This window comes from Podarcis pityusensis (genome assembly GCF_964106645.2).
Source record: "Podarcis pityusensis genome assembly, chromosome: 2".
NCBI classification, from domain to species: Eukaryota; Metazoa; Chordata; class Lepidosauria; order Squamata; family Lacertidae; genus Podarcis; species Podarcis pityusensis.
This window is the reverse complement of record NC_138029.1, coordinates 90,058,397-90,077,439: the sequence shown is the minus strand read 5'-3', so window position 1 is coordinate 90,077,439 and position 19,043 is coordinate 90,058,397. Positions and strand designations below refer to the sequence as shown.

Below are 19,043 nucleotides of genomic sequence, written 5' to 3'. Positions count from 1 at the left end.
ACCCTAGAGTCTGGCAAGACTGGCCCGTACGGGCAGGGGTACCTTTACCTTTTACCCCAAACTCACCGTCAAATCACATGTCTGTGGCCACAGCATGAACCACAAAAATCATACATCCACTGTTTTGTTCAGAATATTTTCTTGTTTTCCTCCTCTAAAAACTAGGTGCGTCTTATGGTCAGGTGCATCATATGGAGCGAAAAATACGGTAATAAGCATAAGAAGCTGAGGTAAAGCAAGACTTACTTAAATGAAAGTATGGAACCAGAAATTGGGAGCTGAAGAAATAAAAAGCCTTGATTCATGGGGCTCATTAATAAAATAGCTGAGTATTGGTAGTTTTGGTCATCACTGATTATGTTTTGAAGCATAAAATTGTATTTTTTAAAAAAATCCAAAACTAAATTTGAGTTTAATTCTTGAAAGCAAACTCCAAGCCTCCAATCCTTTCTTGAAAAGCAACATTTGCAGACAGTATGCTGACAGCATTTGAGTTGAGCCAATTACAAAATTTGCATAAACAGGTGCAGCCTTTATGTTCATGTTTGGATTTCTCATGTTGGGCTATAGACATATCAGCCTAGTAATTTTCTAGGATCAGAGGGAGCCCCTCGAAAAGAAATATGGCCAATATCAACAATCCTGGTTGAAACATTATGATAAAAATGCAGTTGTTTCGAAACAAAATCTGAGAGGCTAACATTTGACATTCGAACAGAAATTCCACAACAGCATCAATGGGAATAATTCTTCCCTAGAAAAACTTGGGGGATAAAGAAGTGGGAAATGCTGAAAATACGATGATATAGACAACTTCCCTCTATGCTAGTTATCACCTTAGTATGTTATTTTGCCAGAACATTATTATGGTAGGCTAAATGGAAAAAGTATCAACTGTTTCAACAATGGGGATTAAGTTTTTTTAGAATCTTAACTTTTCAGGAATCACACGCATTACTGTTTTGGATCCTCACAACAACTGCTTAAATGACAGCCGTTCTATATACTTATAGATACAGTGGTATCTCAGGTTACAGATGTTTCAGGTTAAAGACTCTGCTAACCCAGAAATAGTACCTCAGGTTAAGAACTTTGCTTCAGGATGAGAACAGAAATCTGCACAGTGGCGGCACGGCAGCAGCGGGAGGCCCCCTTAGCTAAAGTGGTACCTCAGGTTAAGAACAGGTTCAGGTTAAGAACGGACCTCTGGAACGAATTAAGTTCTTAACCTGAGGTACCACTGTATCTGAAAATCTCTGTTCAGCTGTGAAGTTTACTTGATGGCCTGGGACAACTCACTGTCCATTAACCTATTCTACATCGAAGTGTTGTTGATAAAAAGTGAGCTAACACTATATCTTAATCTCTCTCCTGGGCCACCATTACCTAAAAAGAGAGCAGGGGAAAAAAATCTAAATGCCCTGAGTAGGAGACAATGAACTATCAAAGGTGCCCCACCCAGTTTCCCACAGCCACACCAGGTCGCCGCCTCCCCCAAAGCTAAGTGGTCTTTCCTACTTACTCTAAGAAAGCTGTACATGCAGATGGACATCCAGTTGGTCAGCATCTTCTCAACTACAGATTCTGTCCTCCTCAGCATAAGCTTGGGGTTTTTAGAGGCAGACGCGTCAATGAGATCCACCAAGAGGTCCTTCATGATGCTGGTGTAGTACTCCAGTTTCCCATGCAACGCAATAGTGAGCAAGGAGGCCAGGTTGCATCTGCAAGAAAAGTTAATGGATGGTTTTTGAGACTGATAGTACAACTGGGACCCATCAATCAACGTGAACAGAAATTAAAACCATGGTAACGTTCCAGATTTTTAAATTTTTTTTGCGCAAAGCCTTTCAAAATTGTTGAAGCTTCAAACCATTTGTATTGCAGCTGTGCATAATCACATTGTATTATGCCCTCCAATAGAAATGGATGCCAATCGTTCAAAGAAAAAAACACTGTTCTGGCACTCTGTAGAATAATAGAGAAGGTTAACACCAGAAAGCTGGAAAATGGCATAGTTGTATCTTTTAAAGAAATAAAGGAACAGCATGATGTTTAGGGGGATATGGTGGTTGTTTTTTGTATGCGGGTTATATACAGAGCCCTTGAGATGCAAGGCTATTTAGGTCTGCTGTACGATAACCATAAAACACAGCCAGGCAGCTCTACCAACTACTTTACTTTCTTCATCCTTTAAAAGCTCCCCAGTTGTCATTTCTTTATACAGGGTGCTTCTGAATTAAGCACCATATATTGTGTCTCTTGCTGACAGAGGCAGCCACAGAATGCACAGGTTAATCCTCCTTGCTCCACAATAGCACCGTGAAGACTACTTTGTGATATGCTAGTGACTCAGGAGGAGGCGTAAATGACTACTAAGAGGGCCTGAATAGTTGTCATAGTGCAGAGAGGATGCAAGGAAAGCAAAGAGAATTTGATTTTAGCCACAGTGCTGTGGAAGGAAGCTTAACTCATAAGAGCCAGTGTGGTGTAGTGGTTAAGAGCAGTGGACTCGTAATCTGGTGAACCGGGTTCGATTCCCTGATCCTCCACATGCAGCTGCTGGGTGACCTTGCGCCAGTCACACTTCTCTGAAGTCTCTCAGCTCCACTCACCTCACAGAGTGTTTGTTGTGGGGGAGGAAGGGAAAGGAGAATGTTAGCCGCTTTGAGACTCCTTCGGGTAGTGATAAAGCGGGATATCAAATCCAAACTCTTCATAAGGATATCAAATTCCTCCTCTTTCGTCCCTTCTCAATTCAAGGACTGTTGAAGTCCAGTCCTCTTCAGGCATTCTGTCTTCAAATTATCATGCAAACTCTCCCCACCCCGTAGGGACAAGCATGCAAGCCCAGCCCCACACTGCTTTTCCAGTTGCCCTCCGGCCCTTCTGAAAAAGGGAGGCTCCCCAAACATTTTAGAACCCTGATTTTCCAGGAAGTTTTCTGCTTCAGGTGCTTGTCCTCCCATCTGTGGAGGGTGATGAAAATTGCAATGGCGGCAGGTGTGTGTGGCTACCTGCTTGTCCCTGCAGCATCCAACAACCATGTGCAACTTAAAACAAAAATAGGATGTCTGAAGAGGACTTATGTGAAGATGAAATCCTACACCTGCTTTTTCCTGAGGTGTTGCTTGGCTTCCTTCTGTCAGCTAGATAGAATTTCTGTAATATGTTGAGGGTATGTCAAGGTTGATTTGAGGTACGTATGTAAAGGTAAAGGTAAAGGTACCCCTACCCGTACGGGCCAGTCTTGCCAGACTCTAGGGTTGTGCGCTCATCTCACTCTATAGGCCGGGAGCCAGCGCAGTTTGCAGACACTTCCGGGTCATGTGGCCAGCGTGACAAGCTGCATCTGGTGAGCCAGCGCAGCACACGGAACGCCGTTTACCTTCCCGCTGGTAAGCGGTCCCTATTTATCTACTTGCACCCGGGGGTGCTTTCGAACTGCTAGGTTGGCAACTTTAAAACCCATCTGTAAGTGTGTGAATGAGCCCCAATGGTCTTTATATAAGCTATAAATATTTATTTCAGGTAATGCATTCAAAACCAGCAGTCCAAGGCTTATTTAGTATTGCTTTAATATCTTTCCGAGTACATAGAATGTGAACAGGTTATCTACCCTCTTTAAAACTTGGAGTTGCTCTGAGTTTGTTTTTTCAAAAAACACACCACCTGGAAGCATTCATTCCCCCATAAGCACAGATATCAGGTTTAGAAAAAGAACTCAAGAGAAAACCAAGTAATGATTCTGTGTTTATCAAACAGGAAGTACTTTTAAATACCCCAAATCAGGGCAGGGCTCATCCAGCTTTGCAGGCTGAAAGAGGTGTGTGGTCAAGTTAGGCTGAACTTATGCGCCACCTAAAGTTATCTTAAAATCTTAAAAGAGAACCTTACCTGTCTCTAACAGCAAAATCTTTCTGCTGCTCAAGAGCATGGACGAAGACATTGAGAAAGTGCTTGTTGTTGAGTAAGGTTGAGAACAATGCAATTCCTTCTTCCATGTTAGGTCTACAATTTTCAGGAATCTAAGGCAAAACCAGCAATTTGGATGAGAACAGTCCCTCCATTGCCCATCACATACATCTTAACGAACCTCCTTCATTTTAAGACTGTGTACAGCAGCTTAATAGTGGCTGGCAAGACAAAACAAAAACTTCTTTACCACTGAAGGCACTCCAAATAGTTTATGACTACAAATTTGATAGGTATGAGCTACCTTGATACACAAAACAAAAACCATTTAATAAAAACCACAGTATAATTAACATATCAGCCACAAAGTAGGCACACAAAGGGAAATATGCATTCCCCTGCTTTGAGCCTGATTCACCTGATTCATGTGAAAACTCCCCCAAAGTTATGATTCACCATCAAGTTAGACAGGCAGCTTTTTAAAGTGAGCCTAAAAGTGCTTCCTTGTGACTACAACTAACGATGGATAGATGAATTTGTCAATTTCAGCTTGCCTGTCTCTCATTTTCCTAAAGTTCAGTTTGTTCGATTTCTGCATCTGTTTGTGATTGTTTTAAAAGAAGCCCACATGAACATTCATTCTCATTGTTATGCCATTGTTTCTAACAGACACATTTTTGCATGTAATTTGGCATAGTACGCACATTTTTGCAAGCGATTTCCCCCAATGTAATTATTTTTTATTACATTTATACCCCACCATTCCTCCAAGAAGAACAAGGTGACACACATAATTACCTCACAGACCATTTAACCCTCACAACAACTCTGTGAGGTATGGCAGCCTGTGAGAGAGAGACTCAGCATTAGAATATAATAAGAGCTGGCCAAAGGCCCATCTAGTCCAGCATCCTGTTCTCACAGCAGCTAACCAGAAGCCTGCAGAGAAACCAGGAGCAGGACACAAATGCAATGGCACTCTGCCCACCTGCTATTCCTAGCGACTGGCATTCAGAGGCCTCTGGCAGTGGAGGTAGAACATAACCATTGTGGCTAGTAGCTGCTGACAGCTGCTTATTGCAACCAGCATATACATTACAGGTGTCTCCCCACTTGTGTGTCATCAGCATGTGTGCTCCTTCTGACATGTACACCATTTTCAGTGCTGAAAGGGGGAGGAACGGGGGAATCCATGGTGACGTGTGGCAGTTGGGAATGGAGCCCCCGCGTAAGTACTTACTTCTCAACTTAAAAGGTCCATTAAAGAAAATAGTACAGTGGAACCTCGGGTTGTGAACGGGATCCGTGTGGGAGGCACGTTCACAACTCGCAGTGTTTACAACCTGCAGTGTCGCGTCTGTGCACACGAGCGACACGATTTGGCGCTTCTGCGCATGCGCAAACGCCGAAACCCGGAAGTAACCCGTTCCAGTACTTCTGGGTTTCAGTGCGCCTGTAACCTGAAAACGCGTAACCTGAAGCATCTGTAACCCAAGGTACCACTGTACTATGAATTCAAGAAATTAGCATAAACCCAGGGACTCAAAGGTGAAAATTAGTGAGGAAATAGAGTGGCAAATGCTTAGTGTATCTGGGCAGTAAATGTTTGAGGTAATAAGGAGCTGAGGTAAGTCATTACTTCTTTAGATGAAAGTGTGGAACCAGAAACTGGGTTTGGAATAAATAAAAACCTCATTCACGGGGCTCAGAGATCCGCAGGAAGTCTGCAAGCAGGTCTTGAGCGCCACAGCATTCTCCCCAATTGTGATTCTCATCAACTGTTATACAAAGGCATAATGCCTCTGACAGTGGAAGTAGAACACAGCCATTGTGGTTAGTGGTCACTGGTAGTTTTATCCTCCATCAGTTTGTCTAAACTTTTAAAGCCATCCAAGTTGGTGATATCACTGTATCTTGTGGGAGCGTATTCCATAATTTAAACTATGCACTGTGTGAAGAAGGGTGTTTCTTCAGTGTATCCTATATCTTCTAATATGTGTGAATGCATATACATTTCTTCTAGAGCTCCCCCCCCATTAAATTATTATTTTTTCTACAGCTTTCTACATCCTAGGAGGACATTTCCTATTGTTTTTACTCCTCTGCAGCCAAACTTCATTGGTTCCTCAGCCTTTCCCTTTCCCTCAGTATGGAACATATTGCTTATTTCTCATGCATTTCTTAACCACTATAATAAAACAACACACTGATCGTTACAGCTGTATCTGTAGCCAATACTCACCTTCCATTCTCCCAACAGTAATGGGTGAGTTTCTTGCACCTGAGAGCCCATCTGGGAATTAAGGTGCTGGGAAGGCAGAATGTAACGCTCTTCATAGAGGGAGGAACACTATTTTTTTTTAAGAAACACAGAAAACAAATCCAAAGCACATCTTGTTATTTGGCAAAAAAGGAAGCATGATCAAATCCCTCGTGCCTTCTCCAAGTCCCTGTGCCAACAAAGCAGTATTGTTATGGAGTGGCCAGGAGAGATGTCATCATGACTTGAGGCTACTCACAAGTAAGAAATAATGTGGTTTTATGGAGGTTTTAAACTCTCGGCAAGAAGCTTCTGAATGAATGCATAGAAGAACTTTGGGGGAGGCACATTGTTTGAGAGAAACAAGGCATTCACAGTGTGAAGGTTATGAACTGCCTAATCTGGCATTCATGGCTTCACAGAAAAGAGGGAATTATTTGGGACTAAGCCACAATAAGTAGTTATTGGCTATTTGAATATTTGCCTCTTCCAAGACAAAAGGAGCGAACTGTTTCTTTCTCCTATATTTATATACTCGCCCGAGGCTTTGCGTAATCTGCAAGACAATTCAAATTCTGCTCACAGAATTCATTTGCAAATGAAGGAATTGCATATATTTCCATTTCTTCCTGTTTTTTTTTTTTTGTTTGCTTTCATTTATTCTGCTTCTGAAATGTGGCTTTTCAAAAATTTGGGGCAAGTACTGGGATGGAATAGTGTAATGGGGAATGAGGAAGAGGGGGGTCATGTATACGGTAACAGGAGATAAGATGTGAGCATCCATTTGCAAGGGGCAGGTTGCTGGCAGCATATTATAGTCTTTCCCTAGGACTACCCGAAATCATTTTCAGCCCCAGTTTTCCTTTTAAGCAATAGCTGCTCATTCATTTTAGTGCTTTTCCACAACTATGAAAGCTAGCAAATCTCAGGTGGAATTCAACGAAGTTCTAAGTCTCTCGTTCCATCAGTACATGATTTCTGTTCGGAAACTGAACGTTCTCTCCCTCCGACACGCCATCTAAATCTGTTCTAGGGGGTTTCCACAACCTGCTAGAGCAGTTTGGGGGAGGGCATGGGTGGTGTAGAGTGGAAAATGTCCACTTACAGAAGCAAAAATCCTTGATGGGACACGCTAATTGAATTTATTTATTCTTTATTCCACTTATATCCCACCTTTTTCCTTCAAGGAGTTCAAGGTGGCATACATGGTTCTCCTGCCCCTCATTTAATCCTCACACCAACCCTGTGAAGTAGCTTAGGCTGAGAGTGAAAGGCCAAAGGCCACTCAGTGAGCTTCTGGCCGAGAAGGGATTTGCACCCTTGTCTCCCAGGTTAGAGGTTCAGGTCCTAGTCTGAACCTCTAACCACTACACCACATGGGCTCAGATTCACTTCCTCAGAATGCCAATTTTAACGTCTTGCTATGTACTAGATTCAGTGAATGTGAGTGCTTACCTCCCTGCTTACTTTAGCGCAAAACAACAACAACAACAACAAATGAAGCTCCCAAACAGAAATCACTCCTCTCTTTCCCACTATCAATAAAATGCAGCTGTTTCTAGGGTGCAATGCTGCTTTTAGATCAGCATATAATACATTATGGGCAGATGATAACAAGAAAAGGAAGGCACAGCATTTGGTGTGACATTCATTACTGGGTTTAAGTTAACATACTCGCTCTACGCGGGGCTGCCCTTGAAGCTGACCCAGAAACTCCAGCGTGTGCAGAATGCCACGGCGAGGCTCCTTATGGGGTCCTTGCCACGGGATCACATTCATCCAGTGCTTTACCAGCTGCACTGGCTCCCGGTGGAGTACAGGATCAGGTTTAAGGTGCTGGTTTTGACCTTTAAAGCCCTATGTGGCCTAGGACCCTCATACCTACGGGACCACCTCTCCTGGTATGCCCCACGGAGGACCTTAAGGTCCATAAATAACAACACTTTGGAGGTCCCAAGCCTCAAGGAGATTAGATTGGTTTCAACTACGGCCAGGGCCTTTTCAACACTGGCCCTGATGTGGTGGAATGCTCTGTCACAAGAGACTAGGGCCCTGCGGGATTCGACATCTTTCCGCAGGGCCTGCAAGACGGAGCTGTTCCGCCTGGCCTTCGGCTTAGACTCACTCTGACCCCTTATATGCGATTTGGTATATAAATTTTCCCTTGGCTTTTTTGCTGGCCCATGTAGGACCAGCATGGATAGCTGGCTTGGTTGAATATCTGATGTTTCTTTTTTTAAAAAAAATGATATTTATTAAAAGTTTAAGAATTACAAAAGAAAAAAAAAAGAAATAACAATAAAGTAGAAAAAAACAATAACAAAACACATAAAACATATAAAAACCATACAATAATACAGCAAAAAAAAAAAACAGACAAAAAAAGAAACTAAAAAACACATCCAATATTCCATATCTTTACCTTTCCTTAACTTATTTCATCGACCTCCTCACACCTCCCTTTTTTTGTATTCTAGTTCAATTCATTATTTCAGCAAGTTCTTCCCATCTTTCTCAATTTTGATTCTATAGTTTTAACGATCTAACCTTAATTTTTTTCAATTTAACCGAATGTCAATCAACTTTTACTTAATTCTTTGTTGCATTTCTACTAAAACCATTCATTCCCGCATCCTTCTAACACTCATTAATTTTACAATGTTTCTGTAAGTATACTTTAATTTTTTTTCCAATCTTCTTCCACCGATTCTTCGAATATCTGATGTTTCCTCCCTTTATGGTCTTGATTTATGGGCTACTACTAAAATGAGGCTGCATTTTAAGCTGCATTTTAAGCCGTATTTTAATTAACTGTTTGTTGTTGTTGTTGTTGTTGTTTTCTATTATGTTTTATTGTAATTCATATTTGGTGTTAGCCGTCCTGAGCCAGGGAGGGCGGGGTATAAATAAAAAATTATTTATTTATTTATTTATTTATTTATGCTGGATCTGGAACAGCTCAGTTAAAATGTATACACCTGTGAAGAGTCTGTAAGGATGTCATAAGGACACTGAATGCTGATTGTTTCTGCCAAGAAAGTGTCTTACAACAACTTCAATTATTGTTATAGTCCTATCTTTGAGCAGGGGCGTAGCGTGGGATGTCAGGACCCGGGGCAAGGCAAGTAATTTGCACCCCCTAACCCGTGGATTTGCGCCCCCTAACCCTAACCCCCAGATGTTGCGCCCGGTGCGGCCGGCCCCCCCTGCACCCCCCACGCTACGCCACTGTCTTTGAGATATTTGGTTCTGAATGTGAGCATGGTTGAACAGGCTGTCCAGATGTGATTTGACTTAGATGAATTATGAATGTAAAATTGAACTCCATAACACAATTCCTGAGGCCAATCTCAGTGTAACACCAACCATCTTCTCACTGGGGAACTGAAGATATATCTAACCCTGATTGCTATAGTGCATAAATCAAAAGTCCACAACTGGGGAAAAGATATTTGCTTATTAAACATTTAAGAAACAGCACTCGATGCTAAGTGATGACATGCTATATAGCCCTAGTTAATGCTACTTTGGACTGGAGATCTCTCTTCGGTGCCACTGCCTGACTGCACAGCCATTATTTTCTACTATAAACTTGCCTTCTAATTATCAACAAGGTCTGCTTCTGCTTACAAGACAAAGATCCATGGTGATGGGAAGCAGCTTCTGGGGGCTTGCTGTAGAACGAATATCACAATAACTGGACAATAGTATTAAACTGCACTCTAAACAATGAGTGTTAAAGGCAACATCGAGCATAAGGCAAACAGAAACACACACACCAGTGTACAGCTGGAAAAAAAACATGCATTATTAGAACCTTAAAGGGCCACATTGTCTTACTTTGGGAAAGAATGTTCGTGTAACAAAGTACTTGTATTCCAGGAATGGTATTCCTTGACTGCGATTTAACTCCTTGGTAAGATCTGTCATATCTGTCTGGAGTTCTGCAAAACCTGATCCAAAGAAACCACAATCAGACCAAAGAGCTGCTTTCATATAATGAAAACTTTTTCTTCTTCTTCTGTATGTTGCAGCACGTTGGCAGCAGTTACGCCTACTTTTGGGGTCAAATCTTGCATCCTAATGATCTCTAGAACATCATGTATAGTGGAGGATTCTGTAAAGACTCATGGACTAAAAAGAAATCTATTTTTCCTCTAACTTCGGCATGCAATATTTATATTTATATTTCTTAAGTATCTACAGTGCTCTCATAAAATACAGTGCTCTCATAAAATAGCAGGGCAGCGTACAGCAACATAAAACTATAACACCTTTCCCCAAATTAAAAGCAGTTTAGAACAATAATTTTAAAGACTGACTACTCAAGAAAAATGATGAATAACTGCATAGGCCTGTTGGCATAAAAAGGTCTCCAAGAGACACCTGAAAGTTAAAAGTGAGGATGCCTGCCAGATCTCTGCTGAAAGTGTGTTCCACAGGACTGGCAACACTAATCACCTGACTTGTAGTTCAGGCCAGTCAGGCTGCTGTAAAATGGGGACAACTAACAGAACTCCTCCAGAGAATGCTATTTTAGTTTCTTTCACTAATGGATCCTAGAGCATCATTAATGCCTCACAGGACTTTTGTGAAGAAGCCATTTCCACACATATGGAAACCAGCAACATGAGACCATCTAGTAGCCACCTTCTGATGGCATTGGTAAGACAATATTGAAAAAGAGCCATAGGCAGAAGTAGATCCTGTGCTCCTTGCTCATCAGATTATTTTACAATGCTAGGGAACTGGAAGCTTGCTATTTCCCCAAGTCCATGCAACAGGTTTCATTCAAAACTCCTGACCCTTCACCCATTAGGCTGTGGTTTGCCTACTTGGTTGCGATTTTGTTTACAAGTTCCCCAAATGCAGCAAACCGTTTCTGGAAGTTTCAATCACAGCACGAGGCGGCAGCTTCCCTTTTGTTAACAATAATACCATTTTGCAATCTCCGAGGAAGCTGATCTCCGAGTCACAGGACTCAATGCTGTGGGCGCTGCTGTTTCTTCTGCATGAACTCTGAGGGGCATCTCAGGACTGCAAACGTCCCTCAGAGTATTTGAGAAGAAACATTTATTTGATGCCCTTGAACACTGACTCTTTAAAGGTACTTACCTTTACGGATTTCTTCTCGGATCTGGGACTCCATCTCTTCCATCTGCAGAAGAGTCTTTTGCCAATAACGCTCCGCCCTGCGACTCTTGGTGCAAAACACAAACAGGGCTGGAGGAATGGAAGGAAAGAAAGGCCCCAAAGAGAAGGCAATGAGCAGCTGTGGCAGCGTTCAACACGTCCATTTCCTATTAAAATAGCACTGGTGTTGCTATTACGATTCACTGGGGAAAAGAGTACGTAACGCTACCCCCCCAACTGGTGAGAACTGCTGCTCACCAAACATGAGCCATTTGGAATGAAAAATAATTGACAGAGCTGGGTCTGATGGCTAGTCCTTTGGATCACGGATGAAGCAACATTTCCAGAGGGTTAAGACAGTTCAGTTTATCTCAATACAGGAGCAGATGCTGCTTTGATATGGTAGAAGCCCACTTGAGATACGAGATGAACACATTTGTTTTTGGATTGTGGTATGGTCTATCCATCCAACTTACATTAAAAACAAACAAACAAACAAACACAAACCCACCCACTGAATTATAAACTGTGTGGGTAAGCTAAACGTATTTCTCCTGTTTTCTTTCCTTTCTCGATTATTACATTAATCAAATACATTAGTAGGGTAGCTTACAAAAGAACATCAAAACCCCATAAAAAATGGCTGGTCTTAACCTAGGCTTGGAACCATAATACATGATGGAACACCTCTTGTCATATGAGCCCTACCCAGACTCTGAGGCCCCAACATAGTTCCTTCTCCATGTATTCCTCTGAAAGCAATCCCAACCATGGTAACAAGAGAACAGGCCTTTTCAATTGTGTCTCCTCCCCAACTTGTGGAATGCTGATATTAACATATTTTGACTCCCTTCTATCAGGAACTTGAGTGTTAACATTTGACTGTTATAATTTGTGTATTATCCCTTTCAGTGTGTTGTTGTACTGCTTTGCATTTTGAACAGTCTACTGCCTTTTATTTTCATATGTTGATTTTTCTTCCAGGAAAATGACAAATAAATAAAATAAAATAACTCCAATAAATCTTTGGAATCTCTGCTTGGAAAATGGTTATGTTGGGTGAAGCTGCCTGTGACAGGCATTTGTCCCTTACCTACAACAGAGAGCAGCAGCAAGATACTACAGATGACTATGGAAACAGTGATTGCAGTCTCACTTCCTCCAAGGTGCAACATAGCAATTGTTTGATTGAATTTCCCAACCTGGATCTAAGAAAGAACAGGATGGAACCATCATGAAGTTATTTAATGAAAAGCTAGGAGCAGTACAGAAATCAGGTTACATGGGAGGGATGTTCTGAACAGACAAATGAGTTTAGCAAATCATTTTGTGGCTGGCTCTGCAATGCTGAATGAATCACAGTTCTGTAGTTTAATAGTAGGACCTACTTTGATTAGCATTGCCGGGTCTGGTTGATGGTTATCAGATTGTCTGTGTGTCACATGCACAAAGGCAAAACTTATCCACTGAAGTTACTGACTTGGGGCCCAGATACTACTATTTATATCCCTGCTCATCACAAGAATTGCTACAAGACCCTGGATGACTTCTTCAGATCCTGTTGTCCACTATGTTTATTTATAATGCACGGGTGCACTTTAATAAGTCATACCCATGCCTGAAGATGAACATCAGAACTAGAATAAAGTATCAGTCCCAGAGAGACAAAATATATGTTTTGATTTTTTTTTTTAAATGTAAGTGCACAATTAGCTTGATGCAAAAAAATAAAAAAATAAAAACACTTCACTTTGTTTCCAACATCATACTGTCATTAAACTTTGGGTGTCACTCCCAAGAACCTTTGTCTTTTCAATGCAAGGAGCCTCTGTCTCAACCATCTAAATGGCTGTGGGAATTAGTTATTCAGATCCAGTTGATTAAATTTTAATATAAGATTCCACTGTAAGGTGTCTCCATTCCCTTAGCAGCATGCTTTTTTTTCAACAAACAACCTTTTTCATGCACAATAATATTTAATCAATCCGAATTCTCCAGCTCAGTTCACATTTAGCAGTTTTTCAAACATTTGATTTGAAACAGAAAGAGAAACATATGCAGCAACCTCAACTATCTGCAAAATACAGTTCCCCCTTATTAATGATACAAAGACTGACGAGCGCTTTGACCTTCCTGTGCTAGGTGAGCAATGTATGATTTTTAAACAATATAGTGGTGCACAATTCTATGTCTTTTTATTCCATGCAGTTTAACAAATCCCTTGAACCAAGAGTATTATTTGCCGTTTACTGTTGTCAGTTGTTAAGCTCTCTTAAAATGGGCTGGAAATCTCCAAGTAAAAAATAGGACCAAGAAAGGAAATGAAGAGCCACAGGCACGTGCTGAAGAATTTGCGGCAGTGTTGGGGTTAAGGCACAGTAGTGGGATGGGCAACTGGGACCAATGTGTGGCTTTAGGCAACCCACTTCATCTCTGCACTAAGAGGTCCAGCGGAAAGCTGGGGACAGGGAATTTATTTGTGATTTAATGGGGAAGCATACTCAGAACAACAAAGAAAATGGGGCACTTTCACTTCTGGAAACTTGAGTTTCGCTTCCCCACAGAAAGGAGTGTGACCTGGAGGGAGCTGCTCTGTGCCAACCAGTTGTGAATCAGGGGTCAGTTGAGAACTGAACTCTGTTTTCACTGGTAGACTCTGCACGGGCAGCTGCATAATCCTGCTAGAAGTTACTGGAAACGACCAGGAATTCCACTAAGGGGCACATCTATAGGGCAAAGAAATGAGTGCAAGAGGGGCTATTTGGGCTTAAATCATTCCAACAGCAAGAAGTGTTGCTCGCCCCTGTGCCCTGTGAAGGCAGAATGCTCCCCATCACTATCCAAGAGGCCAGGCCTAGAGTTTATTGATATAATTTAGCTGTGGGTAATCTAATTTAATAGAATCTGTCACTAGAGAGTTTCCTGGATGGGATTTATTTCCTTTAGAAATGATATCAGGCATCGGATGATTTTGATATTTCCCATGTGCTTTAAAATGTTGTTTAGCAACATGATAACCCTGCCATATCTAGCAATGGAAAAGCCTATCAGGTGACCCAACTTTTTTAAAGCATTCTTTTACAAATAAGCACAGAATTCATGGTGCCTACTTTTTCAGACTTGGAACAGAAGAATAAATGTGTACAGCAACCTTGCCTCTTATTAAAATAAAAGTTTCTATTTACTAAACTTCATAAGCAAAACATAAACATATTCACATTTCCTGAAAATTCTGGTTTAGCAGAATATTCCACCATACATATATTCAGGTATCTAATAATGGTGGGAAACAGACAGAAAGCAGAAGCCACAGCTTAAAGTTTCCACATCCTTTGTCTAAGAAAACTGCAATGTAAAACCTCTTGATTTATTTTTCTTTATTGGTTATGTCTTGTTATGCTGCCCTCACATCACTGTGAGTGCAAAAACCCACACTTTTTGAGCAGCTCTAGGTAATGAGTAGAGTAATAAAGGAGCGTCTCCACCCCCATCGTTCTGCCTGAACACTGAGGTCCAGCGCTGAGGGCCTTTTGGTTTCCTCGCTGCGAGAAGTGAGGTTACAGGGAACCCGGCAGAGGGCCTTCTCTGTATTGGCCCCCGCCCTGTGGAATGCCCTCCCGCCAGATGTCAAAGAAATAAACAACTATCCGACTTTCAGAAGACATCTGAAGGCAGCCCTGTTTAGGGAAGTTTTTAATGTTTGAAGTTTTATTCTGTTTTTAATGTTATGTTGAAAGCCGCTCAGAGTGGCTGGGGAAGAAATAATATTATTTTAATTATGATTATGATTATTGCCACTATTAGTAGCACCATGAACATACCACATAACATAAGTCAAAAAATGAAATCCCCTGCACAGTAAATTTTGATACTGAGGTAGACAATAAAGGAAGGTGAGAGAGCAACGAGAGAATTGTACATGCACTTAGGCTTAGTTTCTTAGTTGGACTAAGTGAGTTGCACAAAGCATGGTTATAAAAATGTACCCATAGCCCTGGTATGGAGCCAGTGCACCAGACAAGAGTCTTCACACAATTGCTCCCCCCCCCCCCGGGAAAAATATAAATGGGGAGCACGAAGCATGCTTTTTAAAAAGCATGCTTAATGCAACAAGTAGTTTGACCCTAAAGGTTTCCAAGCTGACGAATTTATGGAAAGAGTAGCTTTTAAGCAGGGATTTGATTATGATTTCACCTAAGTGTTCTGGGAAGGGGTTCCAAGCACGGGGAGCAGCAAGAGAGAAAGACTGAAGCTATTTAAAGACTTTTGGGTGAGCGAGGCTGGTCGGGTTGGAGAACTGATGATAATAAAGAGGGATTTGGGGAGACAAAGGAAGAAAAAGAGAGGGCGAGGCAAGCCTATGAAGACCAGGAGGCAGTGTTAAGTTGTTTGAGCTGGTTGCAAAGGAAGTCGGTGAAGGGATTTGGGGCTGGGGGTGGAGAAGGGAGTGCATGGTCCGCATGATAAGAGAAGCGAACAATTTTGGCAGTAGAATTCTGGAGCACCGCGATGAAACTCAGCCTTGGTCTCTTAGCATCTTTCCTGCTTAGCTGGGTTTAATGGCTGCTGGTATGGGATAAGAACGACATTTTCCAAATTTGCTGCCTCTGGGTCATATGTGGGATGCCAGCCAGGCATTGTGACCTGCCAAATACTTGGTAGACCACCCATGTTTATCAAGGAGAGCTGCAATACATACCTAGTGTGGCACATCTACCCTGGGGGGTTTGACAGGCTGATAAAGTGGCATGAATTTAACCGACAGCACACTTTTTTTTAGGATACAGCAATTTACATGGTATTAAAAGATCTCTGAAGTAAGGGGGCGACCCTTCCAGCTTGCTTTTAAAAATAGCTTACCCTATATTTATAAAAGTTCCAGTTAAAGATGGAATTTTCTCATTTTATAGTTCCCTGTAACAATGGGTGAGGAAATTCAGAGACCTATTTCTGCCAGTGTTTGTTTTGCCTTTGCAATGGAATTTCATGTACAAAGACCCAAATAACAAAATAACACCCTCTTCTCAGATGCAATGCTAGAAGCATGGGTTTCTTCTCCAGCCTAAAGAAAAGTTTCCATCCCACATTTGCGAAATGCTGTGCTTCTGGGGAAGATTTGGCCACAGGCTTCTCAAGTCCCAAAAGGCTCCCTCCCCCTCCCTCTCTCTAAGCCACATATTCCTGCCAACTTAATATTAACGCACTTACTGGAAAAAAGGGAACAATTTGGGGGTAGGGAAAAAGAGAGAAAGCTGTAGGTTGTTAGGCCTTAGAGAGAACGTCTCCACCTGTCTCAATGTGTGAACAGCTTTAAAGCCACTCTGAAGAAGCTAAGGGACACGTAGAAGGTAAAAGTAATTGCAGAGAAATGAGTGTAATTAGTGACTCAGTCTGGGGAAAAAAAACAGAAATGAAGACTTGTAAAACCACAAAAGCAGACATACAAGTTGGAAGAAAGCTTGCACCGAAGAGCAAAACTTCCCTGAACGTGAAATTAGCAGCTGGGACATGGCCCTTTTGAGGGCTGCGCAACTCCCATCAGACTGAGGAAGAGGGAGGAAAGGAGCCCTGGGCTGGGGAAAACACACACAAGACAGCCAACCATGGGAACTGGCTAAACTTTCTCCATGCTGCCTCTGTCCCCACGACTATACTCCCATCTCTCACATCCACTTAGTCTCCTGCGCTGAGAGCAGTAGCAGGAGTGCTAGCTCACAATAAACTACAGAGAATTGCCATACTCACTATACATGGGTGAAGGAAGACAAAGCACTTTTAAAGGAAAATATTAGATGATAGACAGGACCTGCAATTCAACACTGCAATACTGCCGCTTGGGAATTCACAAAACCATATACCCAACTTTATTTGTATTTAATTTGTTTATCCTCAGCAGAACCGGTCATTTCTTAATTGGACATGATCCCACCGGCCTGTCCCTAATGGGTTTCAGTTACTCTTAGCCTGCAGGGGAATTGCTGCCTTCTTTCTTTCTCTCCACCTCTTGCCAAGGTTCTGTCACACGTTAGCATTGCATTTTAGAGTGACAAAGAAACAAAACCCACGATGAAGAGAATGGACTTCTGTCTGAGTCACAGTTCAGAAACCAACAGTTCACAAACATGAACATCACCCCAGATAATGAGGTCCCAAAGGGGTAGGGAAAGAGTCCATCTCCTCTGATGATGCATTCCTGAATGCACTCCTTCACCTTCTCCCGCGTAAGATAAGTGATGTAATTCCTTTTTAGGAGGGGTGAAATGATGGGGGCGGAGGTAAAATGCTACACTAAAGTAAAAGTGAGAATTCTAAAGATTTGGTTGGATTGCCTGTACATATAGTGGAAGCCAAAATCTAGGGTGTCAACAGTGTACTGTATGTGGGCGAGGAGGCAGGTTAAATACAAGCTGGCAAATGCTTTCAGGCTTCTACTACTTACCGTAACAGGGAGTTGTCTTTCTGAGGTGCTCAAAGATTCATTGACTGAGCAGTGAATTACTTTATCTGAAACTATTTGAATCTCGCAGGAAATTAAGCCAATCTTAACTTCATACTCGTTGCTTTCCAGGCCAAGGTTGTCAGGCTCTTTCTAATTATGAAAAAACAAACCAAGTGAAAAATGACTATGCCAGTGAATCAATGCTGGTCTCCGCTACACTGTCTACTTCTCAAAAGGTCCACTAAACTCTTGTCTCAAACATTTCTGAAATCTTTTGATTTAGTCCAAAGCTCTCCTTTTCAGCTGACATTTTCCATTTTACCAAGGCACCACAGGAAACACACAGCCCTCTTCCCATATTTCTATTTTGGATGTGATGGAGATAGGGGGGATGGGGGGGGGGAACGGACAGGAACTGTTTTCCTGTTCCTTCCCAACTCCCAGAATGGAAAACATCAGAGCCAAAAAGCCTTAAAGGCCTGGGGAAACTGTCTTTGATCTTCCCCTGATTCTGCACATCAAATGGTATCTGATTAAAGATAATCATAAGCCTGTATAGAAACTGGTGACAGAAAGAAAGACTAGATGGTGCTTAGATCCTGATAATGGCTGCATTTGACTGGACAATGCTTTTGAAGTCCATGGTACTCAGTGAGAACATTTCGCAGAACATAAAGGCCTGTGACTAGCATTGTTCCAAATCATTCAATTCTGCTTTGTCTTGATTTCCTTGTTTATTTAACAGGAGGTGTCAAAATGATGTAGGATTTCTCTGAGTAAGTATAAATTTTCAGCCTCCATTTCTTCCTTCAAATGTTCTTTTATCTGTTGGCCACTATTTCCTTATTTCTGAGTCTCTCAAGGGCTGGATTTAGCAGCTGCTGGAAGAGACATAAACTCTTGCTTGACTCTCTGTGTCCACATTTCCCCTTGTGTTTATTGAATCATGAGGTGCTCCTTCTTGCCCCAATCAATTGTTACAGTGTTTGAGGTGCTGGGAGGTCCTATTCCAGGCTAAGTTTGCCTCTTCATGATCCCTCCCTTTTGAGACGTTAAAGGATTTCACAAATAAGCACAGCCCTGGACCCTTTTCACTTTCTTCACTTATCTGCCTGCATAGGACACAGAACCATCCAGGCAGCCCAACTTTGTTTTGAGGGTAGTTTCAGATGTAAGATAAGGACATGAAGGTGTAAGGAACTGGAAGTGCAAGTGTCTCTTCTCCACCTCCCCTGCTCGGAAGATGTAAAACTTGTCTGCCCTTCAACAACTTGTACATCTTCCAAGAGAGGGAGAGGT

The 19,043-nt window shown here is 41.9% G+C and overlaps 1 protein-coding gene across 1 annotated transcript in view; it reads right to left on the bottom strand.

The window, feature by feature from the left end:
- The window catches only part of PLXND1 (plexin D1), a 155,537-nt gene that overhangs the window by 37,755 nt on the left and 98,739 nt on the right, over positions 1-19,043 (bottom strand). The window contains exons 19-25 of the mRNA XM_080995514.1: positions 17,745-17,894; positions 12,399-12,513; positions 11,288-11,395; positions 10,013-10,125; positions 6,155-6,262; positions 3,895-4,025; positions 1,523-1,721 (exon numbers count right to left, since the gene is read on the bottom strand). Of these exons, the coding sequence (XP_080851640.1) occupies positions 1,523-1,721; positions 3,895-4,025; positions 6,155-6,262; positions 10,013-10,125; positions 11,288-11,395; positions 12,399-12,513; positions 17,745-17,894 (924 nt within the window). The remainder of the gene's footprint in view (positions 1-1,522; positions 1,722-3,894; positions 4,026-6,154; positions 6,263-10,012; positions 10,126-11,287; positions 11,396-12,398; positions 12,514-17,744; positions 17,895-19,043) is intronic.